The sequence below is a fragment of the Nelusetta ayraudi genome, unplaced genomic scaffold (assembly GCF_046127955.1).
Source record: "Nelusetta ayraudi isolate G7.1 ecotype Tasmania unplaced genomic scaffold, CSIRO-AGI_Nayr_v1 ptg000071l, whole genome shotgun sequence".
In the NCBI taxonomy this organism is placed as follows: Eukaryota; Metazoa; Chordata; class Actinopteri; order Tetraodontiformes; family Monacanthidae; genus Nelusetta; species Nelusetta ayraudi.
Genome location: NW_027466121.1, coordinates 4,278,456 through 4,305,253, shown reverse-complemented (window position 1 = coordinate 4,305,253; position 26,798 = coordinate 4,278,456). Strand labels below are relative to the sequence as shown.

The 26,798-nt window shown below is 43.5% G+C and overlaps 1 protein-coding gene across 2 annotated transcripts in view; it reads right to left on the bottom strand.

Annotated features, from left to right (window-relative positions):
• LOC142899362 (septin-7-like) overlaps positions 1–26,798 on the bottom strand; it is a 36,786-nt gene that overhangs the window by 2,913 nt on the left and 7,075 nt on the right. For both annotated transcript variants that reach the window (XM_076042944.1, XM_076042943.1), the window contains exons 3-11: positions 16,954–17,060; positions 12,312–12,412; positions 12,071–12,205; positions 6,835–6,952; positions 6,350–6,442; positions 5,541–5,637; positions 805–856; positions 337–462; positions 113–248 (exon numbers count right to left, since the gene is read on the bottom strand). In XM_076042944.1, coding sequence (XP_075899059.1) covers positions 113–248; positions 337–462; positions 805–856; positions 5,541–5,637; positions 6,350–6,442; positions 6,835–6,952; positions 12,071–12,205; positions 12,312–12,412; positions 16,954–17,060 — 965 coding nt within the window. The remainder of the gene's footprint in view (positions 1–112; positions 249–336; positions 463–804; positions 857–5,540; positions 5,638–6,349; positions 6,443–6,834; positions 6,953–12,070; positions 12,206–12,311; positions 12,413–16,953; positions 17,061–26,798) is intronic.

Here is a 26,798-nt window from a genome sequence, read left to right as displayed (position 1 = left end):
CAAGACAGGAAGAATAATCCAGCATAATCCAAAATTAATCCAACTTCATAAAAGACACAGACACAAATGAATTCAACTGTTTTTACGCAATTTGGCAGAGCCTCAAACTCACCTCAGCCTCTGAGTCCTTCAGTTTCTGCTTCTTCTCCTTCACCTTCATTTCAAAGACTTGCTCCATTTCGGCCTCCATCTTCTTCATTTTCATCACATGCTCCCGACGCTCCTCCTCCATCTGGGCCAGTGGACTCCTGCAGACCACAGCACAGGTTAGATACTCTGCTCAGCTCACATTTCAAAACATGCTAATAGAGCAGGAGCCAGGTGACTGGGGCGTACTTTGTGAGCTGGCCTTTGGTCTTGGTCGTGTCCACGCCGTTGCAGGTGACGGCAGCAAGCTTCTTGCTGCGGTAGTTCTCATAGTGAACGTTGTTGGTGACATCTTTGAGGTCCTGCATGTGGGTCCTGCAAACGTGGATACATGGGGGAAATGGGCTTGGTGAGACTTGGAAGGTAATTCATGGGCAAGAGCCCAGATGAGAAGAACAAAGACAAGACCAACCTGAAGCTGCGTTACTGTTGCAAGAATCTATCAAATACATCAAATACAAAAATCCAAGTGTTTTGTTTCCACTTTTTTATTTTAAGAGCAAAACAAAAAAGACAAAAATCTAATTTTTGAACTACAGTTGCCACTGGAGACAGACTGTGTGGATTTTTTATTCTAATGAAGTCATGATGTGCAATTTTTTTTTTAAAAAAAGAAGCAACAACGGAGATAAGCATTTAGTGGATACAATCTCTGACCTGATCAGCATGTTTCGCAGCACGGTGAAGTCGCAGTGTTCCCCATTTTCCACTGAAAAACACAGGGAGAGAGAGAAACAGAGAAATTGGAAACTCAAGTTGGGCTGAACAGTAAGCCAAAAATAAGTGAGCCCTAAGTAATGTTTATGTAAACCATCCATTAAAAAAAGCTACAAACATTTTCTAAAAATGACATATTTCTTTAAAAAAACAAAAATGTTACTGAACAAAGTTACTGAGCTGTTAAAGACATGATTAAACATTCTAAGTGTTGGGGAAATATAAGCAGAATCTTATTGGGGGAAATCCAAAACAAAAGAAAATGATATATTATCGAACACAAACTAAAAACAGTGTTATTGGCCAATCTTGAACCCTCGTGGTATAGACACAGTATAAAAACATCATTTCTCCTTTTGGTATAAAGGGAGGGGTTTAAAAGCAAAGGGGATTTAAAGCAAAGGCCAGTTTTCAAGAGACAGCGTGTTGCAGCAAATCCGCAGCGGTTACACGTTAACAGAAAACAAGGGGCAGACAGACACGAGGCTGTGATCACACAGGATGATTCCAATGGAAGTGCTTTGTCGCTTCATTGACAGCGCAGATGTTGCAGCAGGATGGTGAGACATCTGGCTGAGACATCAGCCATACATCTCAACCTGAAATCAGCATTCAGATCCAACGGTGCAACATTGACATCATATTATGATTAAATTTTTTTTCCTGAGATATGTCTATAATAAACAACGCACTAATTTGTACTGTGCACATTTTATGTGTGCGGCCACATTGCTATGAAGTGGACAACTGACATTAGTTACCGTTCAGAAAGGTTGATTTTACGATTGTAGCATGCACCAGTTGAACTAGTTAGTTAGTTGCTACATTTATTGAACATTAATGCCATTATATGTCCATAATTGGTGTTTTTGAATTGATACAACTGAGTTAAGTAACTATTGTGACATACATGCTGTTTTGATGCCATCAATATTAGTTTTTTTAAGAAAGGCAGACTACGATGGACAACAAGGTGCAAACGATGCTAAATGTCAGCACAGCCTTGTATGGCTGTTATTTTTAAAATGCAATTCTGTCTGGCATACTAATAAAGCACTTTGTTGACTTTCTTTTGACTTGCAAGCTTTCGGCCCAACCTCCTGTCTGATCACAGCTTTTCACGGTTAGAGCCAACAGACGGCACATATTTGGAACAAACAAGAGTTTCTGGTCAGAGGGCGGCAAACAGAACTGGTCAGTTAGACGACTGTGAATTTTCATCTCGGGGACAGGGACACGGTTAAGACGGTCAGATGGGATTCTGGAAAAGGACTGCACAGACACCGCTGCCGAGGATAAAAAAACGTGACGGTCTTCCTCTTCATCGGACTGTTGTTCCTTATTGTGTCGCCTCCAGCCCTCGTCACCGGGGGAGTGAATAAGGAGGACACCTTACCATTGATGAAACTTAAGCAGTCCCGCTGCTGCCCCTTGGCATCCAAAGCCAGCCATTGACCTCCTGTCTCTTCTAGAGGAGGGAGCTCTGACGAAGGGGGAGGGGTACGGTTTTTCAGTTACTGTCTGTGCCCAGCCGAGGGGCTAAATCTGGGTCTGGAGCAGCTGGGGTTCATCTGAAAATGCTCTCCGGAATTCAAACCTCAAACCAGCGTGACTTTGGCCCAGATTCAGCCCAGATTTGACCCCGGATCAACACCATAACCTGCATGTGTCCAGGGTGACTGTCTTTAGAAGTGCAGGGGCTTGTAGAGGGAGTGCGGCGGTTGGAGGAGGGGTGTTATATGAGGATCTATGCATGATCAGCTGGGAAGGGTGCAGGTCTCCACGAGGGACTAGATACGGGAACTGTGTAGGGTCAAGGGTCAGGGGGCAAAAGAAATTGTTACCAGTAGTAGTAAAGTATACATTTCTTACCATTGAAAGGCAGAAAATACCTGATGCACATTGCTACTTTGGAGAATGGCTTCATTGATCAATTTGAAATGTTTTAAAATGCTAAATGTTAGTAAAATAACTTCTGAGCTCATCAGGTGTTTTGAGCCTCAGTGCTTTAACTACTGCGGCCATGACTATGAACTGCATTGATTTCATGAAACGAGAGCACACATGCAATGCGTGCGTGTGTGCGTGCCCATTATAGCCCTATGATGCTAAATGCTGACATGTTAAAAGCGTTCTATTCAAATTCCAGCTGTTCGAATGAGTGAGAATTCATGATCCCAAGACATGTGTTGTTGCCTTGATGACTTCTGGGAGCTGCTACATGCGCTTTAAAACTATGTTACCTCACAATTAACAGCTTATGAACCTAGAAGCAATGCGTTAGGATGGTGGAAGCCACTCCCTGGTCCAGAGATACAGCGACAGACTCTGACCCTTCACCAACGATGCAAGTTTGAAAGAGCTGAATCGTGTGGCTGACAGGGAAGTAATCATAACAGAGCTGCTGCATGTGAAACAAAGGAGGGAACCACCACGGTATTAGAATGATGTTCCGACTGCATCAGCACCAAACAGCCACTAGTTGTCTCCATGACTACCTTGAGCATCAGACCTGGGGCAAAGCAAAGCGAACGTACGGAAGCTTCCAAGCAGCCACGGTCACCAGACAGAGGGGCCTGCAGACGTGGCTGGGCATCAAGCATAAATGAACTTTGTGTGATTATTCCAGTGACTTCCTGGATTATTTCAAATATTTATAATACTATGGATACCTTAACAAAAACTCAGCAGTGACTAAAAAGAAGTCCAGTGGGGTAAGAAAAGTGCCAAACAGCTAGAAACCAACTAGGTTGCACTAGGACCATGAATTTTGTGGGAATGTGCCAACGACTAAAGTGCTTTGGTATCTCTTTGGATGCAGAATAAGCAGTTTCAAAGAATGGGTCCTTCCGGGGTAAAAAGTACTGAACACAGTTTTCAGCTTTGGGAAAACAAAGCAGAGGCAACTACAGTTACCATGCATTGCCATCATTCATGTGCCCACCTCACTTATGTGTCCAGTGGAGGATCCAAAGTTACAGGTTAAATTCCAGATGCTCAGGCCAGGTTCAATCAGATGTGTGGATGCATCCACTAATGCGCATCTTTGGCACTTGGGTCCTCACTTGTACTCTATAGTAACTACAACAGGCGGTAATCAACAAGATTTCATGACTCAATCCTGGATCATCATGCACGTATTCTTGCCCCCAAAGACTTCAATGTAGGGACGTCAACCCTTCACCAGATTTTAAGCATTTGGGTAATACTACAAATTTCTTCGACGCAAAAATGAATCTGTTGTGATAAGGTATGGAGTGTAAGGAATGTCAGAATTTTGCATCCCGGCCATTTTTAAAATGTGGTTAAAATTGGTTTATTCTTTCGAAGCGCAAAATAAGATCAGCGTTCAGCCCAAGTCTGATTCAAGCATTGGTTTGACCATCAGCCTAAAAGATGAGACAGCAGCAACAGAAAAGTGGAGGGAAGGAGTGATGGAGAGTTTGGGGAAAGCACTCTGAGGGGCGTAGAGGAGGAGGAGGAGGAGGAAAATGAGGTCGAAATTAAGTGAAAGATGGCTTTGTTTACCAAAAATGCCCTCTGTCAGTCATGGAAAAGAATAGACAAGGGAAAAAGAAAAAAAGAGAGAAAAGAAAGAATGAAATAGTGAAAGACTGAAATATGGTCAACCACAGAGCAACAGAGGTATATCAGTTTATATAAAGACAAACAGCATATTTTTCACCTTGTATAAATTTATATATTCAGAGCAACAACACTGGATCGGTGTCGACAGCTTGGCGGCATCCGACTGGTCGGTTTCTTTATTCGCTTCCTTGCTCCCACACTGACATGACGCATTCCATAATGCTTTTAAGGTGGTCTTGCTTTTCCAGAATCCCTATCAGGTTCAGGAACAACACTCCCAAAAAGACTGTGTGCATGTGGGTTTGGCAGGGGAGCGGGGGCGTACAGTATAACAACACCATGTAGTAACTACCTGTCAATGGCACACTTGTCAAAATATAGCAAAACCTTAGTAACTAAAAAAAAAGTTTTCTGCTTGATTGGGCCTTGATTTATGCCTCTGGATTTTATCTCTGCAGTGTTATAGTGTCATGTACGCGTTGCTGCAGTACTGTAGTCAGTGAGAGCACCTCCCCAGAAAGGTAAATTTGCCTTGCAGGCGTGCAGACTGAAAAAAGTAAAACCGGTCAAACCGTTTCTGTGGCCTTTTCTGTTTTCTTTTAACAAATGAAACATTGCAGGCAGAGTAATGGCAGACTGAGGAACCTCAAAAGTACGCACAACTCTTTCTGTAATGATCCTAAAGCCAAAAAGTTACACACTATCAAATGACTACAACCTATTTTAGTAGCATGGGGGAAGATGTTTCAAACCATGCCTCACTGAAAATACATTTTGACAATTCCATTAAAACGCTGGTAGTTAATACATTCAGTGAAGACGGGGGAGGTCACACATGCACCACATCATACACTCTCAGGGAAAACATGCTTCTTTACACATAGTGCAGACAGCGAACGTAGCTGGACATTATCAGCCCTTCAAACCCTTGTGTTCCATGTAGGTGCACTGGCAAACTGAACACAATTCTGCACTAAATACATTTCTGCAAACTGTTGTTGTAACTCTCCACCGGCCCTGTGCAGCAAAACTGACAGCAGTAACGAATGTTGCCTCCTTCCTTCTGTGAAGGACCCTGGCGGACATACCTTCTGCCACACCCCATGGATACTGGCGACCTCTGACCTTCTTGCCGTTCACCTCAACCACCACGTTGCTGCCGACCACTGCCAGCGGCATCTTTTCCTAAAGTTGAAAAGAAAAACTTCATTTATTTCCCCTCTTCAGACAAAAATGTTTTCTTGTCTTCCTGGAAGAACTCTTAACTTGTGACCGTACTGGGTATCTGAGGTAGCTGGGTAAGTTTCTTGCAGATGAGGTGTCAAAGAGCGCGTTGGTGGATCATAGATTTAATACATAAACAATTAGAAAATCAACTAAAGTTGCACAAAGCTAAATGTTCAGTCGGTTGGCAATAACTGCTAGAAAACACACAATAAAGCCTAACCGATGTGAATGAACCTTAATTCACATAATGAATCAATACAAATGTTGAACTCAAAAGCTCCTGATCTGGAGGCGGCGTCCGTTGTTTGACAGATGCTTTAGTCGTTTTTCACAGGAAGGACTCGTGCGATTGGAGGTTCACAGATGTAATCAGACATTTGAAAAGGTTGCACTCTGCGCTGGCCTGTTGGAGCGTATCGGTGTGGTGCACATGTAGTGCATTGTGCGACTGTTGTTACTGGGGCATGTGCACCCAACGTGGACACGTGCTCAATATGCTTTTCAATCATTCTGCTGCTGTGCTCTGCAATTAGGTAACCGGGCGGTGCAGGATGAGAGAGAAGCTGGGCTGCCCCTCTGGCTATGTGTGTGACTCTGACTTCCTGTGAGATCAATGAGAGGCCCACTAATGACGCTTCGCACAGGCAAATAACCGCGTGGGGTCAATTACCTTGATCTTTCGAATGAGTTTGTTGTCCTCGTCGTCCTCTGTGTCGGGGAATTCGTAGATTTTGATTTTGTGCTCCTGAATCTCTTTCATTATCTGAGAAAGGAAAACAGTGATTGGAGTAAACAACAGTTCTGTCAGTTTGTGTTTCCTGAAGCAAATCGAGCCAAAAGTACTTTATGGAACACAGCTAGAGCCAGGAAGTGAATTGCTCGATTTGGGTAGGATTTGCTGACAAGTCAAAACTGCACAGTGGAATTCATATTAATGCTACACTAAGCCAGTCATTTCCAAACACAACCTTGTTGGTCAATGAAGTTAAAATTCTTCAGCATGGCTTAGGATTATGTTCCCACATGTATTAGCGCTGCAAATGTTGTGCCGTCTGTTTTGAGTAAAACAAAGTGCATATTTTCCAAATAGGTTCCCATAAAATCGATTTGGAACGACATCCAGCCCAAGCGTGCAGCAGAAATGCAGACAAATACCTGTTTCTTAAAAAGCTGGCACTCCTCCGGGGTCAGAGTGTCGGCTTTTGCAATAAGAGGGATGACGTTGACTTTGTCATGAAGCCTCTTCATGAACTCGATGTCCAATGGCTTCAGACTGAAAAATGAAACAGAAGAGATTTTTATTTCATTAAAGGCAACATCACCAAAGAAAGACATTTTCTTTGAACATGTGAGTACAGTTAAATTAGTCACAGCTGACCCATTACTGGCCCATTAATGGCTTGTCCTTTATTACAGTACGTGCGTGGAAGGGGACATAGTGTAGGAGAAGAGGATGCAGAGGATGGGGGTTGGACGGAAGCGGATGATTCGCTGTGGCCACGCCTGCAGGCAAGACCATCCTTTCATTTGTACATCCAAATAATGTGATGATAAATACTGAACATCTGCGACAATACGGTGAAAATTAGAGGGAAATGCCACACTGCTTTTATTTGTTCATCAAGTTGTTTTGAAATGAATGCACTTCACTGGATCTCCAGCAGAGGGACAGCTAGACCCATTCTACGCTGGCAGAAAGACACAATGGGGCCAGCACACAGTGACAGCGCTTTTCCTTTGAGACAGCAACCAAGTCTTTTTAGCCTGATGAGGAATTTGCTTTGCAGATTTCAAAAGGCTCTTCATTTCTGTGTAAATAACAAAGGAGTCCCATTCCTTGTCATGTGGCTGAGCATCAAACAGCTTTGGTTTGGTGCGAGGTTGTAAAAAAAAGAGGTTTACACTCACGGTGTGTAAAACAAAGTGAGGGAAGACGGCAAGCAAAGTGAAATTCTAACTGCGCAGGGTTCAGAACAATGAACCCTGTGATGGCCGGAGTGCTCATACTTTCAACTGTGGACATCAATTATAAAAATACAGTTAGGACATTTGGTTTTGGGGACAATTTCAAAAATGTGTGCGTCTCTGCGCGTGCATGTCGGCCTGCCTGTTGATTGTGTAAACACTCATCCGAGGAATGCAAAAGGGCAAGAGGGCAACAAAACAGCTGTTTTCAAAGGTCGACGTCGCAAAGGCCACGAAGGTCGGCACTGTGGCTCTTCCAGCAACGGGGTCAAGTCACTGAATAAGGTGGCATCGGAGGAATCTGGGAGCCTGTGTGGTCCTCAGATAAAACCAGGAGACAGTGCGTCTGGTTCAGCAGAGGGAGACTTGAGGGCTGCAGAGGATCCCGAACGTCAAAGTGTTTGTGGGACATCTCCTGGCGCTATAGCAGCGCATATATATCGTCTCTCCAAAACCCAGACAATGATTTATGAAGCTCACTGGACTCACAGCTGCAACAGGCGCACTGCTGGAACTTTTTCTTTCAGCTTTGGTATCTCGGCGTATATAAAACATCTGTCAGACGCAGCTCAAAGACGTGACCGTGCAGTTTTTTTTTCTTCTTTTTTTTTTTTTAAATGCGGGATTTGCAGGAATTCAAGTTTTATGGCCACATGGGACTTCTTGAAACAGCGGCTAGAAAACTTCAGTTCTGCAGCTGTTGAAGAGACATTCAGCTGAACGTTGGCTCCCATTTTATACCATCATACCGAGAGTGAGATGAGTGGGGTGTGGCGCGGCTATGGTTGGGAAGGATTTGGTTGAAGACAGACGCAGCTCCAGCTAACCAGCAGAGTCTCATTTGCATCGAAACTCCATCTGAGACCAAACAAAGAACCTCTTATGTGACCTGAAGTGGCAACTATTTGTTTGAAGTCCAGCGTTTTAAAGACTGACTGGTGAACCTCACACACATAGCATCCAGCGAACTCATTCTATGGTTGTCAATCAATCAATCAATCAATCAACTAACCAACCAACCAACCAACCAATCAATATCCTTCATTTAAAAACGTTTAAGTAGTAAAACAATTTAAAAACAAGTACAATGCCCAATAGAACTGGTTTCTTGATCCTTTAAAATGGACTGAAATTCGCCCAAAGTCATCAGTTCAGGTAGCCTGAGATCCTTCTGGAAGTCATTCCATGACCAGGTAGCAGCATATCTGAAGGCTTTTTTCCCCCTCTTTTTTTAAACCAAGATCTGTGTTGGCTCTAGGAACCCTCATGCGGATGAAGTCCTGTGACCGTAGACTGCAACGACTGGAACCAGCCCAAGAAGAGATCAGATTGTCGGGATGTAGCTCAGCAAATCAAGAGCTTTGGTCCCATTTCAAAGGATTTTTACTTTCCCTGAGATTGATTGGGAGCAGCAGCGAGCATGGCAGACCCGACACACAATAAATCAATGATGGCCTAGATTATTCAGATGTCATCCAAATTATATGTCTGGACAGAAAAAAGATGTGCTCTTGCTGTAAGCCAATTCCTAAACATATGGGGGTCATAGTCCAGTTGTAATTCCTGCGTCGGGGCCGAATTCTGCTCTGGCGGTCCGGGCTCGGCCGGTTACAGGTACCCGGAAGTGACATATTTTGTTTTTTATTTGTCAGAAAAAAAGGACGCAACAGCCAGACGTCCCCAGACCTCTCACCTAGCAAGACTTGCTTACCGTTCGCATTTTAGGAGTGTTCACGGTTAAGCATTGAAAGGCCCAGTGTGTCAGATTAAGAAGCATCTGGCAGTGAGAATGCAAACCGCAAACAAACCAATAACTCTAATTTCATCGTGTTTGAAGAAAGGTCGCCCTGAACCCAGCTGTGAACACTGTTTTCATACTTTTCGTTCTAGTCATCGGGTTATCAAACCTCTGATAACAAGGGTTGATGTCATGCCATTAGGGTTGAATCGTGTATTCTGTGCCGATGTAGAAAGATGACGGCCTCCTTAACAGACAACCTGATCTACTTTGAATTAAAAAGCTTATGGTTGATAGAAAAAAAACAACAGTTGTTATTGATTAGTGCTGTTTTGTCCAACTACATGACCAATAACTAAAAGAAAATGTTGTAAATTTCTTTCCATTTTCCTCATAGTGCCCTAAATGTGGATTTAAAAAAAAAAAAACTGCATCAGGAATATTAAAACTCAATAAATATTTGTATTGTTACGCAGCATAACAGGTGACCACTCATGTCGGGTTTTGTCCCCTCCCCTCCGCTCTTCTCCTCCTTCTGCTTCTGCTTTATATCACAGTGATGAATTTTAGATCTCTTATGCTTATGCTGCTTTCAGTTGACTGTACTCTCTCTGCCTTATGGAATTGAATAATGCATTGAAATGTGCCCGGAGCCCTCCTCAGCAATTGATAACAAACTTGGACACCGTGCAGTACGTGCCTGGCTGCAGCTGCGTGGGCGTGTGTTTGAGAGAGAACGGACGGAGTCGGTCAAACCCAACAGCAAAAACAGCAGGACGAGACGAGAACACTACACACACCAGATAGAGCACCGAATGTCAAATCAGGTGACACAGAAGCAAGGAATGGCGACTATTCCTGTCCTATTCCCATACGTATTATAAACCTCTTGGACTTCAATTGAGAGCAAATGCAACATGTATTATTGTTTGTTAATGGTTAATTGCTGGTAGATACAATCAATTAATTAATGAATAAAAATGTTAATCAGACAAGGATAATACACCAATGAACACTTTCTATGGCTTATTTTTCCCTCATATTCTTGCTCCGGCTTGTACTGATAAGATTCAACATGACAGTTATGATTCTCAAGTGAGTAAAATGACACAGAGTCCTTCAAATTTACGATGTGAATATTACACTTTGGTATCAATTCAACAAAGTTTTTTTTTTAACAGTGGAAAAGACTGAAGTTAGCAGATCTTCTACAGAACGCGTAACATCATTCTGAATTCTTCAAGGAATTCTTGTGAGTGGATTTATGAACAGCTCTGCAATGACTTAGATTCTTGCTGTGCACACAGTTGGATTTGAGCCTTGCGAGGAGACAAGATTTATATTTTAAATTCAGCTGCGTCGAGGACCAGCTTCCAGTGATGGCAAGCGAACACACTTGGAGAGAAGACAGAGAGAGTCTGTCTAAGAGGAGGACGCTCTCTGTGAGCTACTCCCGGCATCTGCTGTGATTGGATGATTCAGAGATGGAGAGCAAAACGACTCTAGTGAGCATGAGCAGAACCGAGTTATATAACCTTTGTGGGTCACCGACACTGGCTTGCTCACTCTCTCTCTCTCACACAGACACACACACACACACTGCTTTAGCACATTGAACCTACTGGGGACAGGAAGCTGGATGGAAAGGTGGACTTCCCCCCCGGAGTAGAATTATTTGAGCTAAAAATGGGTCACTGAGTCGGTGGCTTTTCATCACATTTGAAACAAATGGTTCAATTAATTTCAATTCGGAATGAGTCCTGACTTGTGTTGCTGAAAAACCTCTGCACACAAATATGCATGCAGTGCAACATTAGCACTAGAAAAAGCGCAGATTTAAATTGTAAAATCTAAATACAAACATAGATAAAGCTGTGTTGTTCTAACAGGATGGGCACTGTATTCATTCATCACATAATAACATATATGGTTTCCTATAAAGCCATCTTTGTTTCAACCCTTGATATACCACATCCATCATTAAAGGTCCAGTGTGTAAAATTTGAACTGATTTCCAATTTTTACATTGGGAAATGCTTAATATACTGGCAATAAATAAATTAATAAAAGTGTATACTCGCACAAGAAAACTCATTTGGTTTTCCTACTCATAGAACAGTTCTTATTCATATATGATAATAGACATATACAAAGAATGACAAAGAAGAGGGTGGATGAGGCATTCGTGTTTGTGTGCACAGGCCACCGTAGTTCACTGGCATACTCAGGGGAGGGAGGGTGAGACGGTGAGCGCTGCAATCTTAAATGTAACCACTTGATGTTGCAGTTTGTTCCCAAAATCCATAAATATTACACACTTAACCTCTAAGAAGCCATAACCCTGTTTAAAAAGCATCAAGTCTCAAAAGTACCATCGTCTGTCAATGAGGGCTAAACATGCAGCATTCCGGAGATCTTCAGAGTTTTTAGAAGAATGCTTGCTAAACTGGAGGCCGGGATGAACAAGAATATGAAAACTGTAATGAGAGCTTCGAGACAGCCGGAAAACTTGTCACACACCCAAGAGGGCTGACTTTAATCTACGGTAATGTAATTGAAAAAGTCATAACTCCAACCCGGACGTCACTCTTGCCACAAACATGTGACGCAAATAAGGAATTTGTTTGCCTGAAAACTGAAAACACGTCAAAAGCACTGGATCACATCTTCCGTCCGATGCAGACGTACCCGTGTCCAGACGGCGCGATGAAGTACAAGCAGCAGTGGACTCTGTTGTCGGGCATGGACCTGCGGTTCACCCTGGACTCTGCATTCAGGAAGTCCTCGCATTTACTGTCGATGTAGTTTATAACTGGCTGCCAGCTGTAAAAGACAAGTGACGGCAAACACGGGAAGGGATTGATGAGGAAATTGGATAATAAAGAGCGTATGATCATTTGGGGAATGTGACCGTGCCAACGGCGCTCACCAGTTGCTGTTGTCCACCGCGTCTCCGAACCCGGGTGTGTCAACAATGGTGAGTGTCAGCTGGACGCCTCCTTCCTTGATCAAGACCTTGGACTGCTCCACCTGAAATGCACCAAGTTCACTTTGTTGGCTACTGGTCCAAATCAACATTTTAGACAGGCATTTTTTTTTCTTCCCCCCAGCTGTTGACATGAGAGAATATAAACAGGAAAAAAAAACACACCAAGTAAGACCTTCCTGGAGAAAGTGCTAGAGAGCAAGCAGGGATGTGTTCAGAGGAAGCCCTTCTCGTGCATCACTCTGCTGTGAGTGCACCAACACGGCCTGCTGACAGTTGCGCGTATCAGTGTCTGACGGCTTTATCTGTGAGGAATCTCCCGTCTCTCCTTTTGCTCCGGGCAACAAATGACTACACAGGACATATATATACAGCCGTTACGTCAGCTAGGTTGTACGCTCAATCTTAGCAGGAGCTAGTGAGCTGAGCCGCAACACTTTCAGCTCGACTCACAGAAATAAGCTGCGTTGCCGGAACGTCCTAGATGGCGAATGCGCTTCTTTGCAAAACGGGGGCGATAATGGCGACATCACTTAAATGATTGCGGGTGTGCACGCACAACACTGCATGAATTATAAATGACACATTTGCAGTTGAATGTATTTCAGGCCCTAACGAAGGACTCTGAATCACGGGGAGAACTCGACTATCTGTAGAACCAACGCTACGTCGGGGACCAACAGGAAATAGTCTTCGGTCATTTGTCTAGAAGCCAAAAATGCTGTGTTCTGACATTCCTCTGGGACTACGGCAAAGCGCCAATCAGCATAAACATTTTGTAGAGCAATTACACCAAATAACTTCCCCCACCTGCAGGTAGACGAGTCTGTGAAAACAGGACTGCAGACACACTAAAGTCTTGCCACAGTAAAAAATAGCCCGCCCACAATTTTCACAGCTCTTTCACTCAAGAGGAGGATTCAGTTCGACACAAGTGAGACTGGATGTCTAAAAATTTCACAATAAGGCAAGTCACTTCCTTCAGTTTACAGAATAAAGTTCATTTAGTAGTAATCTACTGTAAAATTACACAGGGATAATGAAAACATCGTGGTGGGCAGATCTTAGCCTTGGATCGACATAAAATACAGCTATTTTATGACTTACTGACTATTATTTCTGCGGGCCGGATTAAAAAGCTTAACGGGCAGCATATGGCCCCGGGCAGTAGTTTGCCCATCCCTGGTTTAGAGTCCATATCCAGGGACTAAAGAGGCAGAAACGCTGCATGTTGCAACAAATGTGCAAAATGTGAGGAAATGCGAAGACTACCTCCCAACAAACTGTACATATATGTAACTCCAATGTCTTCTCCATATGCACGTTTAATGCAACATCTTCAGTAACGTCATGTCAAAAGGGGTCTGGCCATGTCACGAAAGAGGAAACGCAGGCAAACAGAACCCTTCCATCTCTCTTCAGTCAATACACTCGCACTCATTCCCACAGATCCATCATTTCCTGCTGGTCTCCTGTGGTTCCCGTCTGTTCTACCACACACTTTCACGAGGCCATCACGATATTTTAGGATCGGCCCTTCAACTCCTTCTTCCTCCAATGCAACCGACGTCTCTCCGCGAGCCTTCTGAGCAAATCTGTCCGGCTTTACCGATGAGCGTCTGCATTTCGTTTCACAATCTTGGACTGAACGGTGTAACAAAACGCTTGTTTGTGAAGTAAGTGTTTATGCATGATATGCCTGCCATCTTCAAGCCAAATACGCTATTTCCATCGCTCCTGCAAAGAAAAACAGATTGGGAGAAAACCTCAAAAATGCAGCCAGTCTCAACACCATCATTTTAAAAGGAATCTGATCTTGGGGAATGTGGACGAGCGACGACGCACAAGAAATTGTTCTGGAATATAAATACTCTGACCCTGGTCTCTCTCTCGCTCTCGCTCTCTCTCGCTCAACCTCAGACCGCAGCACTCGCGCAGCGAACACTTATACACGCTAAACGCTACTTGGAGGTGAGCACGCGCTCGCCTCCTGGGGTTCATATGAGGTTTGAAGTGAGCGACGAACCAAGATTGACGGCGAAATTCAGCGCAAGGCTGGTTTTGCAGGCTTGAACGTGAAAGTTGCGTCGTGGCAACGGAGACACAGCAACGTGATCTGAGGTGTTTCCACACCAACTTCATTCAGAGCGTCGTGTGAGAGAAAACAAACACAGCATCGAAAATTACAAAATAATGATGGACGGTTAAACAACCTCACTAAACGTGCCGCAATGACATTTTTGGTCCCCTTGAAATAATTCTGGTAGCCGTAAACATAATTTTCAATAGTCGTACCGTGACCACCACATACGTTTTTGGCCCAAAGTGGAACGAATGCATGAACAGCTGTGCAAACACTCCAGAAATGTAATAGAAATTTGTATTGCAAGAGAAATTCGGAACCATTTCAGGGTCTCTGTCTTCCACTCCACCTTTCATGGCCTTAAATCAGCGAACTGAAGAGGCTCAGATTTCATTACCGTTATTCAGACATTTAATACTGGTGCCTAAGAAATATCAGACGTGTCAAAAATGGTTGAGGTTTACATCCCAGCCAAAAGATTCCTCGGAGAGCTTGTGGGGCCCTTTCAAGTTTCTTTTGGCTGACCTTAAAAAATGCTTGCCGACCTTTTAAGTTCTTCTGCGTAACTTCTTCAACCACCGTATGATAAACATGACTAACCTCCATTTTTCATGGTCAGGCACATTCTCTGTTTATGTTTTATCTGACATATGGAAATAAACACTAAAGACACTAAATCACATAGTGACTTTAGATGACCTCTATGGAGAATGGGCTGGGTAAAATGCCAGATCGATTCCAAGCGATAGCTACATTTTTCTGAATTAGAAGAGGCATCTGGACTGCTTGAATAATATTTTCATTCAACATTTTTGGTTTCTTTCACTCCAAGAATGAAATTATTTTGGAGTAGTAGGAAAGTAAAATATCAAAATACGAGCTAGTTCTGGATGTGCTGGAACGGGTAAAGGAGGTATTTTTTATATGTGACTGATCCAATGACAGAAGCTGAAATTGAAGAAGTGTCCAGGACAATGATTTTGCCGTTTTTGTTTGGTTTTTAGAATGTAAATGCACACTAATCGAGGGAAATACTGTATAAGTTGACTGATTTGCTTTACAGTGCATCCGGAATATGAACTTTTCCTTCTTGTCAGCATGCGATGGCATTTAACACAAAAACAGGATACCAGATTGCTGATTGAGTCCTTAAAAACCAGCCAAGTGGGGAAGTACATTTCTACCTTTGAGGAAAAGTCATTTGTATGTGTGGGTGTTTGTGTTCCTGTGATAAGTGTGAGCCAAGTCCAACTCCAAAGTGATTTGCAATGTGTTTTAAGTGCACGTGTGTGAGGAGAGAGGGATTTTATGATAATGGAAACTATTTTTCTTACACGAGAGAGGGAGAGAGAGAGAGAGAGAGAGAGAGAGAGAGAGAGAGAGAGAGAGAACAAAGTTCTTTCCAGCTTTTATCAGTGCATTGAAGTGAAGGCATTCAGATGGGTTGGTTTTATATTTCATGGGAAAATTCTTGCGATGCTACTATGCTGTATCGGGGCCCTGGGGAAGTCCAAGGACTCTCACCCAAGACCCTGTTTTTCTTTGTCTCTCCTCGGTCATCTCGCACTAGGCAGTCGTGTTTATGTCTCCGCCCTCAGACAGAGACTATTTTCAAACTCTTTTATCTCCAGCTACCTGCCTTCCATCCTCCAGGAACGCTGCTCCCTGGTCAACACCCAAACGTAGTTGTATTCACTTGACTTCCACATTTTCTCATCTTTGATTTTCGGCATTCAGATCCGTTTCACGCTGCCCACTGCTGATCTAAATGAAGTTTCTCTCCTCCTCTTCTTCATCTGTTTCACATGACCATAAAAGGACAAAAATATGCCTCGTGGCCGCCCCATTTGCCCTGTATCTTTTCCATCCATTCTCACTCTCCTTCCTTTCAACAACTCCCCATCCACATTTGCCCCCACTCTCATCCCTTTTAAACATTACTCCTGGTGACTGCTTGCCAACTACTACTACATCCACCAATGGACATTTGAATCATTGGTTTTAGAATATATTACGGACTCATTGAGGAGAAACACATAAATCATCATTACTTGTCATAAATACTTTCTGCACCTTCCACAGGGGGACAAAAAAAAACAAGCTTGGATTCAAAATGAAAAGTAACAAAACAAAAACCTTATGTTAAAAAATCCAAGCAATCGTTCAGTGATGATCTGGATTCTAGTAATTATAACCAATCACGTGGACACCATTTAAAACATTGTCAGCTGTTTCCTGCTCTTATCGCTGGACCATCAGCACAGTTAAGCTCATTCCAGCTCCAGATGACTATTAACGTCATCAAGGGAGGGGTCAACTTCATCAGATTTCGGTTGACTAAAGAAAAAAAAAGAAATCCGGACGAACAACCTCTCGGATATAACGCTTGTAAATGTTTGATAAAATTTACCAACACTGGAACTTGTACATTTTTAACTTCATTGTGTCAGTTGAACTGAATGTTACAACTTTGCAGTATTGTAACATTTGCAATGTCCTCACCTGCACCGTCTTCTTGATTCGCTGGGAGGGTCCGGGATAATCTTTGGAGTACAGGTCAGTCAGGAACAGAGAATTGATGAGCGTCGACTTCCCAAGTCCAGATTCGCCTAGAATGGGACACAGAGTTTGTGAGTTTGGAAATAATAATAGAGAACACTGTAAATTCAATGCTTGTGGCACTGCACAGAAAATCGGATTACTTAGCAATGAAAAATGGAAAGACAGGCTGCTGGCCCCTCAGTGTGCTCATTTGTTCATTCGGGCAAACACAAACTAACACAAAAACATGAAAACCGCACACAAACACACACTAGCAGGGCGCAAACACACACATAGACAAATAGACGCACGGCCCGGGGAAAGGAGACCGGAGCAGAGAAATAAAGGAGATTCATTGTCAATGATGGAAAAGGTCAGGAGCTCGTCTGCCAGCAAGAAAAGCTTTCAGATAGAGGGGATAAAACATTTCCTCTCCACCTCCTCGCTCCGTCACTCACTCACCACCCGCCCCAAACCAAATCTACTCTTCTCTGCTTTGTTTCACTGAGGGCTTCAATAACATGTAAATCTTCCCAATTCCCTGTTTGCTGTCCAAACTTTCCATTCTTTGCTGGGGTAGTCATTGAGGGGGGGGGGGGGGGGGGGGGAGGGGCAGACAAGCTTACGTTTACTTGCCGAGGAGCACCAGCCAGTCCAAACATACACATTGTATACACTCTCCCTTACAAACAGTACCAAATGATTAACGTCTGTGCATCTGGCTCATGTCTGTTGGAAGACGGTGAGGAGGACTGCTTGTCCTGGCAGGACCTCTGGACTCCCACTGCACCATCACAACGCCTCTCGGTTTTGGGGGAATCTGAAGCGGAACCCAAATCCTGCCAATTTTCAAACAAAACAATACCCAGGGGTGCTATAGTGTGAGACGCAAAAATGAAAATTTTAATGGTCCATCTGGATAAATATGAGCCCAGAGTATCTGAAGACTCCTAAAGTATGGCAAAAGCATCACCATCACTAAGGCGTACAAAATGCATTCCAACCACTTTATGGCTATTGCTAAAAAAACAAAAAATAAATATATATCACACTGCAATCTGGCTGGTTAAATGCTAGTAGCTGCTATATCAGGGCTGTCAAACTCAAATACACAGTGGGGCCAAATTTTCAAACTTGGACAAAGTCGCAGGTCAACATTGATATTTATTGGAAAAATCTTCCTCCAACAGTGAGCGTTTTCATATGGAGCCAAACAAGTTTTGCTTCAACAAGCAAAGCTTAGTTAATACAGTACAATAAAGAACTTGCAACTGCAAAACCGAATTTCAAATTAAAAATCACATTGAAATAAATCAAATGTAAATAAAAAATGCCCCTTTTTTATTTGCAGCTTTCTGATTTTAATTTCAACAGTAGCCTTTTTTTCCCCACAGGTTAATAATACATTTAAAGATTAAAAAATAATAATAAACCAATTAGTTAATAGTAATATCCTTGAATGAATGTGCAACCACTCAAGCCCATGCCTTGAAATAGCAGGAAAAAGTGCAAGAAGAAAACTTTACTTATAGTCTGTTTAAGTAAATAGTCTGCCAGAAAAAACAGCATCGGAGAAAACCAGCTTACTGGACAACAATAAAGAGATGGGTTGATGCGTCCAGCAGTAAGGAAGTAAGTTGAACTGGCGTGGTGGATGATTCACTGTTGCTCAGAATCAGAGAGAACTTCTATAATGTTTTGCACACCACATGTTGATGGGAAAGACACGAGAGAGATGATTTTGTTGACAGTGGAGAGCTTCCAGCTTGACTTGATCAATCCTGTTCACATGTAACGGCACGTCACCGGGGTTATGCCTGGTGCCATGGGGAGAAAAAAACAAAAAACAACCAACAACTCTGTGTTGTAACACAACCCAGGTATAGTAAACAAAACACGAGACGGTTCGCCAAATGAAAAACAAGCACTGCTGCGGAACTACGCCAGCCTCTCATTACCCTTTCGCCAACCATCCACCTGCCAGAGGTGAACATCTGGAAGGACACTTTCCATGGGACATGTGTGGATTCCACTGACCCGTGTCAGTGCGGTGTGAAGCCCCGGAGGATTCCACTTTTCACCCCTCCGCAACCCTTTGCTCTGACCCCCCGTTTGCGTGTTTGCTCAGTGATGGATCATTTTGTGTCCCCGTGTGAACCGTTAACACACACCCTCTCAGCGACTCCGTCGGCCTTTGCGGTCAGTTGTTGTCTGTTTGACAGACTCGAGTTAGAGGTCAAGCACGTCGCGAACGCACAAAGGCCACTTTGTGCCAAGATAGCGCGGCTGCATGTGACCCTCCTTCTCTTCCTCTCCTTCTTCGCTGCTGCTGCTGCTGCTGCTGGGTGAAATTGCTCGCGGCCCGGCGAAGGAAGAGCGATTATCTAAACGCAGAGGGGACACGCTGACTGAGAGTTTGCTTATCCTGCTGGCAGTTTAGTGTCGCTGCTGATGCAAACTTGGGAAATAATGGGATGTTAAGCAGAACCTCACAAAGGCTGCACTCAGACTGGGGCTGCAGCCGGACAACGACTCTTTTGTAGTTCAACTGTGGCCAATTGTGAAATGCCTTATCTGCTTTAATACATCGAGCCACTGAAATAACAGTTTATGGGCATTTGGCAAACATTTCTTGAAACAAATCTGGGCTTGTTTAGTTCAAAACCGAATATGGTATCAGTACACATGCTTCTTAAGATCACAAATGAATGCACATGCTCCACGTTTCTTCTTCCTTCTGCCAAACGCTCTGCCCTGCATCCTTCTGATAAATGCATTTATCCGCTGTCTGAACATAATCATATTTCTGCTTCTAGCAGTTGAATGACATCATGGGAAGACGCGAAGATTTAGTTTTCTGTTCCTGACAGGCAGCGCCTGTGGTTTTGCTGAGCCAGACTTGCCCAGTCCTGTCTGCGAAACAGATGTGACACCGAGATCTGTCATCAAGAGAGTCCAGACAGTGGTCTGAAACAGGCTCATCACCCACAGCTGATGATCCCGTGTGCTGGTCAAACACTGGAGAGAGCTTGCCAAAAGCACACGGCTGACCAAACATCTGTGAGTCCTTGGTAAACGTCAGGGTGGCTGCCACTGCGGAGCATCGGTCGCCCATGATCGCTTTTTGTTTTTTTACCTATTCTAAAAAGAAACCAAAGTCTGGATCAAAGTGGTTCATCCTAAGGTCAACATTTTTCCAAAGCACTTAGATTTAACTGTCATTTGTTAATGTTCGTGCGGTGAAAATGGAAGACTTGACGGTTAGTTGCTCTAGCAGAATGATCCACAGTGTAACGGATGGTTCACTGAGTCACTCAACGGCGTTTTGAAGCCCCCCCCGAGGACAAGTCCGTCCCAATTAGCCTCCCTAGCTCCGCTTTAATTAAATATTGGTTCCACATGACAAGTGGAAGTGCAGTGCCAGCCCTCTGTAAATAGACTAACGACCTGAATGTCAGTGATGGATGGCTGGCCCCTTCCAGCTCAATCCTGCTGTTTTCCTTCCCATTTTCACGGAGCAATCGGCACATCTCTCCATGGGTCACTCTCCGTGTTGCCCAGCGTTCCATTTTGGTCAATTTCTCTAATTACCCCCCCGCCCCCGCTGCGGCACACAAACGCCACACAAACCGTTTCAAGTCTATGGAATGTTCTTTGCGGATAGAAATACCAGTTAAGACATTTCAATTTGACGCAATATCTCGCTAGGCCACTCTGATCCGATGTTAAATGCAATGACTGCATTTATCCGTTGTGTTTTTTGTGAACGCATTGCCACAATCTGTGGGGGAGCACAGCATTGGTCCAACCTCCCATTAGTCCGACAAATTGCCCATTGGTCCGACCTCACGTTACGGTTAGGGTTAGAGTTAGGGGAGGTCGGACCAATGGGCAATTTGTCGGACTAATGGGGGGGGTTCAACTAATGGGCAGTTCCCATCTGTGGACCCAGCAGCTGGTATCCGAGAAAAAATATATATAAAATTCTATTCATTTGAAAATGAAGACAGCCAAAGACATATGCATTTAATAAAGATAATCTACTGCTCTCATATTATGATATAATGAAATTAAACTCATTGCCACTGCTGTTGATTTTTCCAGTTGCCAGGGTTTTGAACAACAGCTCAAAACATTATCCTCAATGCCACAGTCTCCTAAGAGCAACAACGAGGCGGATACTTGATCTTAAAGAGGATTCCTGGAGCTGGTTAAAAAAAGAATCCAACAGTTCGGTTTACTGTCGGGAGGCGGCGTGAGGGATATTTTTAACACAGAATATAAATCTGCATAACAAATGTAAACACGTTAAATGACTATCGCTGGCTAGACTGTGGGACAAAGAAAAAAAATAAATAAACAAATGCTAAGAGTTTCCCATGAGATTCCAGACATTCCTCTCTCTTTTTCTCTTATTCAGTCTCTCCCTTTTGCTGCCCTGAGGCAGCAGCTGGCCCCCTCACATCCTGACAGGCCTGCGAACTAGCACCCAACACAAACACACGCACACACACATGTACACACACACCCCTCTAACAGGCATGTGTAAGGCCTGATCCACAAAGTGTGAAATGAGACATCTGGGAAACATACATAGAGGCATAGAGACAAAATGGCAGTTACACACAGGCACAGCGTGGCACTGTGCGAGAGGTTGTGTTTGCAGAACACCAGACTGTTGGGCGAGCTAATTCTCCATTGTTGAGGCTAAATGGGCCTGGATGAAAAAGAGGGCAAAGGTCAGTGTTCTGGCAGAGATAGGGATCTGCATGTCCTGCATAGTCTATGGTAGAGTCAGAATCCGACGTGATCTGTGTCAGCACTCCGGTCCACACCGGCTGCCTGCCTGCCTGCCTGCCTTCCTGCCTTAGAGGGACACAACCCAATTTCCTCAGGTATTTTAAAATTAACGGCGTGAGCGTTGCCTCGCGTCGGCGACTAAATCTGACAGAATGGTCACGTGCCGGGCCACGGCAGCCATGTGCATCTCAAAATAGAGACACAGAGAACTGGAGCGCGGTGAAGAAAGGGAATGAGAGCGGAGATTCTTGCCTGCAGTGGTTTCAGTGCAGCATGCACAGACATGCACATGTGCATGACCTCAGCCATAGATTGACTGTGCAGTGACAGAGTGGCCTGCGCTGTGCCCGCAGGTTATGGACAGTCTTTGGGGAAGTAGGTTGGGAAGCAGGCGGCGGTCAAGTTAAAACGTTGTTTTTCCAAACACCGGACATGACAGGGACGTTTAAAAGGATAATAAATCAACCCAAATGAATATTTCACACGTTTTGGATGTGCTGTAACCTCTGGTGACACGATCCAAACCGCCAAACTGTTCTGGAGTTCCGTGGATGGAAAGAAGTGTGTATACAGCAGGGGAGCCAATGCACGCCGGGGTAAACGTTCAGCAGATGAAAAACACAACAACACTTGGTATGTGTTGTGGGCTCCAAGCCTGATAATGAAGACTGGTGATAATGTGAGAATTGAGTCATTTGACAGAAACTCCAACAGTATGAAATTTGCAAGATGTAACACAGACAGATTGGAATAATATCAATGCATAATAAAAGATGAAGATGTATCAACATCTGTGAGTGTACAGCGTAGTTGCAGTTTTTAGGTGACAAAGTGAGTGGGAAAAGTGAAGGCTGATCTTTGCCCATGTTTTGATTTATTAGGGTTCTAGTCTCCAAGTCAAGAGGTTTATGGGTCAGACATCACTGAAATCTGTTAAGCACGTTCTCGTTTTTCTTTGGACCCGCTTGCTGCATTCGAGTTGTCAAGATATGTTCCGGGTCAGGCCATCAATACCTCATTAGGGCAACTTCTAGGGGTTGGTTCCAGAATGGTGGCGAGCTTGGAACCAGTTGTTCCTGTTTCAACATGCGCACACAAGCACCAAAAACGCAGATCTTTCAGCTGGGAAATGTGGCTCCAGACTGGCACTAGAACATTACCAGACCCAAAAGAATAAGAGTAAGGCTAATGACTAATGGCTAACAACTGCAACAGCACTGACAATGCAACAAACAAACAAACAAACAAGGTAAAAATAAATAAAGAAATAAAGAAACTAGGAGGAGAAACAAACTCCTGTCTTCCTCTTTTCTCCATACCTTTTTGTTCTATACTTTTTATTTTATTTAACTAAATAAATAGGAGGATTTTTACAGTTACAGAGTCATACAATTGTTTTCTCAAAATACAAAAACAAGTTCATATGTTTAATAAATGACCTTCAATGAAGGCAACTACTCTATAAACTCAACAACAACAACTTATTAAGATATTCTGATCACATTTGCAGATATCACCATTATCAATGTTATTCATCATTAATTGGAATTTGTTAAATTTCACACCTTTGCCAAGAGACTTACTGTACAACAGCACATTTACATTGAACATAGCAGTTCAAATTCTGTCAGAGCTTTAAATCAGTGTCTTTTGGCAATTTGCCAGAATTGGCTTACCTTCAGGGGACTTGTTTAAGTGGATTGTTTTTTTGGAGCAGAGAGGGGTTGCTGAACCATAGTAAGGGAGTAGATTTCACTACTGAACAGGCTTAAAGTTAAAGGGCTTGTATGCCATATCAGCCTTGTTATTAAAGCGCACTTTAAAAGGCCTTTTATGAGACAAGACACTTTGACAAGTCACAGCAGGTAAAGCACAGGTGGAACAAATAACATGTGCAGTGGCTCTGCCCCGCTGAGCTGTCTCGGTAGAACAATGCACAAAGAAATGTGAATCTGCAACATTGGAAGGGACATACTTCAGTGGAATGTGGAAGTAATATGACTTGTACATTTTTGAAAAGAGAACTTCACTGATGCATTAGAGGCCCTAAAGCCTTATCTGCTTAAAATGAAGGAGTAAATAGGGGTAAACCAGGTCATCAGACTTCCTGAGAGGAGGTATTTGAATAGTTCTAATCTGAACTTAATGTCAATAACTCACTCCCTTTCAGAGAACACTCAGAATTTGACACGGGCAAAAGGTGAAAACCAGAGACCAAATACTTCTGCAGCTACTTCAAAGGCCAACTCTTCAGCCGTCAAAGATCAAGTGTCAAGTGGGGTAATCGGAGAAGAGCAAAAATTCCCTGCTTGAGAGAAGTGAAATCCGGAAAGAGGAATTACTTAGCCAACATTTTGTTCAAGCCAGCAGTGTCTGCCACTCATTAGAGCCTCATCAGATTCTTTGTCAAGGAACCAAACCAAAGTTTGCTCTTTTTACTGTTAAACAACATCCTGGAAAGTGAAACCGTGCCAGTAGCTGGATGAGGTCAAACCTCACCGGTCCAAGCGTTCTGAGACTTCAGAATAAGAGTCGCTACGACGTCACAGTAAACAAGAGCGACAAGGCATGTTTTACGAGTTGATGCGCTAAATTGGAGTGTGTGGGATCGTTGGGAAAAGAAAAGTGTGTGCTCGGTGTGTATCAACGCATCTGGTTAAGCCAGCGGATTAACAAAACCAAAGCCTCCCTTCACTCACTTCCTTCTGCAAGGTCATTAGGCAAGGCGGTCAATCCTAAGCTTGTCAGACAGTCTTAGCTGAACATTCATACACACTGCACAATATTATGAACACACACACACACACACACACACACACACACACACACACACACACACACACACACACACACACACACACACACACACACACAGTTATTATGTGCACACAGCTCACAAGCTTAGAGAAGAACAATAACTAGATCATCATCAGGACACAAAGGAATACAGCCTTACAACTACAAATTAATCAGGACGGATGACACTGACGAGAGCTAAACTCGTTTCCCTTGGATGAATCAACAAACGAAAATGTTGAGAACCTAACCACGTCACAACCCAGCAGTGTGCACGTTGCCCAGGCATAATTCTGACAACACAGGAAAACACATTGCGACACGTAAAACATGAATCACACTGCTGAAATAGTATATGTGGCTTGGATATAAGAGGAACATCCAACATGTACCCTGCAAGCCGTGCCCGCAAAAATGTCACCCTTTATAGCAGTACGAGACGTTTCTCCCCCCCAAAAACCTCACAATGGTACAGGATGAAACCGTGGCAGCGGACTTCACCCGGCAAGCATGTATATATAAAATGTCAAGGCACGCCACGGTCTCGTTGATGAGATATTTCAATCCGGATGGCACTGGTGCACCAACAAACCGACGTTGTCAGTCAAGAAGCCGCACCGGCAGCGCGTATGAAAATGCCACACATTCAGTTAGTCCAACTTTGCATGGCTGTAGCTTTATTTCCCCTTTTATGGGTATGTGTGTGTTGGCATCTGCCAGACAAAATAAGCAGTTCTAAACCCACACAGACTTGCTAAAAGAAAACTTGTTGCTAAAAGCGCATGCTGTTGAAAACTGTAGTTATTGTAGCAGACTTTAATTGAATGTTTTGGACAAGTTATTCCAATACAACGAGAAAAACGCCCAACAATAACAAATAAATGTGATAAGCAACTGTTAGACAATTAATAAAATAGAACACAACCGTGTTGCCAGTCTTTAGTATTTGGCAGTTCTGTCAGTGTATACTAAGTCTTACAAACCAAAGGTAGAACCTTAATGCTAATTTAACACGACCACTGACAGACAGGAAGTCTTTGGATCTGGTGGACGTTATGAAATGTCTCAGTTGCAACTCAAAGGTCACACTCATAAAAAAAACAAAAAAACTTTACAAGTCTCTGATGTGCTCTCCTCCTGAGACGCTTGAGGGATACCAACAGAGTGGGGTCTTTAAGCCTTGGCCTTGTTGCACATCAGAAGCAGCATGAAGCCAGCATCACTTCCCCTCTCCCCAAAGCTCCCCTCACGTCTGATCTGACACTCGGCTCTGTTCTGCTCCCTGCATTGGCGCTGGATTGTGCTGATCTTTCCAGTAGTTTCTACTCTATGTGCCAGCTGGACGATGGGGCAGGAAGCAGCTTTTTTTTTCCTCCCTCAGAAACTGATGGAGATGGGAACGACAAAGACTCTAAAGTTAAATTAAGAACAGGCATGATTGCAGTTAGTATTTTCCTCTTTAAACAGGGATGCCTTAAAATAGTACAAGCTGGTTTATCAAAGTTTCATTTCAGAAAGACTTTTGCAACAGTATCTCAAAGACAGATTTGGGTTAGATGAGCAGAGGCAGAAACTGAGACTGCTTCAGACAAAGGCAAAACAAGTTTAGCTGGATGCCACTGCAATCAGTGAATCTCAGACCCTCCACCACGTTACATATTGGAGTTCATATTTCAGTCAGTCCAAGCTTTCTCGTCACTAACACAAACAAACGCCCATAACTGTTGCTATTTTTTGGCAGCGTGGGGGTGGGAGGGAAATTGCAATAATTCCATTCATGGAGGACAGCTGAAGCCGATCCTTGCCCTAATCCCAACCAGTTGTGTAGCACACAAGCAGGATTAAGTATTGGCAAAATATGCAATTGATATAACTAGAAAGGTTTGGTTGATGGGGCGTTCTATTTAAATAACCTGTTTTTGTTGATGAAATCTTTGCATCACGGCAGAGTATGAAGGATCATCTTGAAAAACACAAGCTACAAACTAATTTTTAACAGCTATGTCAATATGATCATGATTCTACTGACCTGATTAATTCAGTTCAATCAAAATCTAATATTAATTATTACCAACGTTACTCAACTGTCACGGTTTGCTTTGAAAAAGCAGTTTGCAGGCGGCTTTGCTGCAAGTAAGAACCTAAAGTTCGCTCAGAGCCGCACTGCCAGCACACGCCTCTGCTGTGGAACTAGTTGTGGTGACCATAAC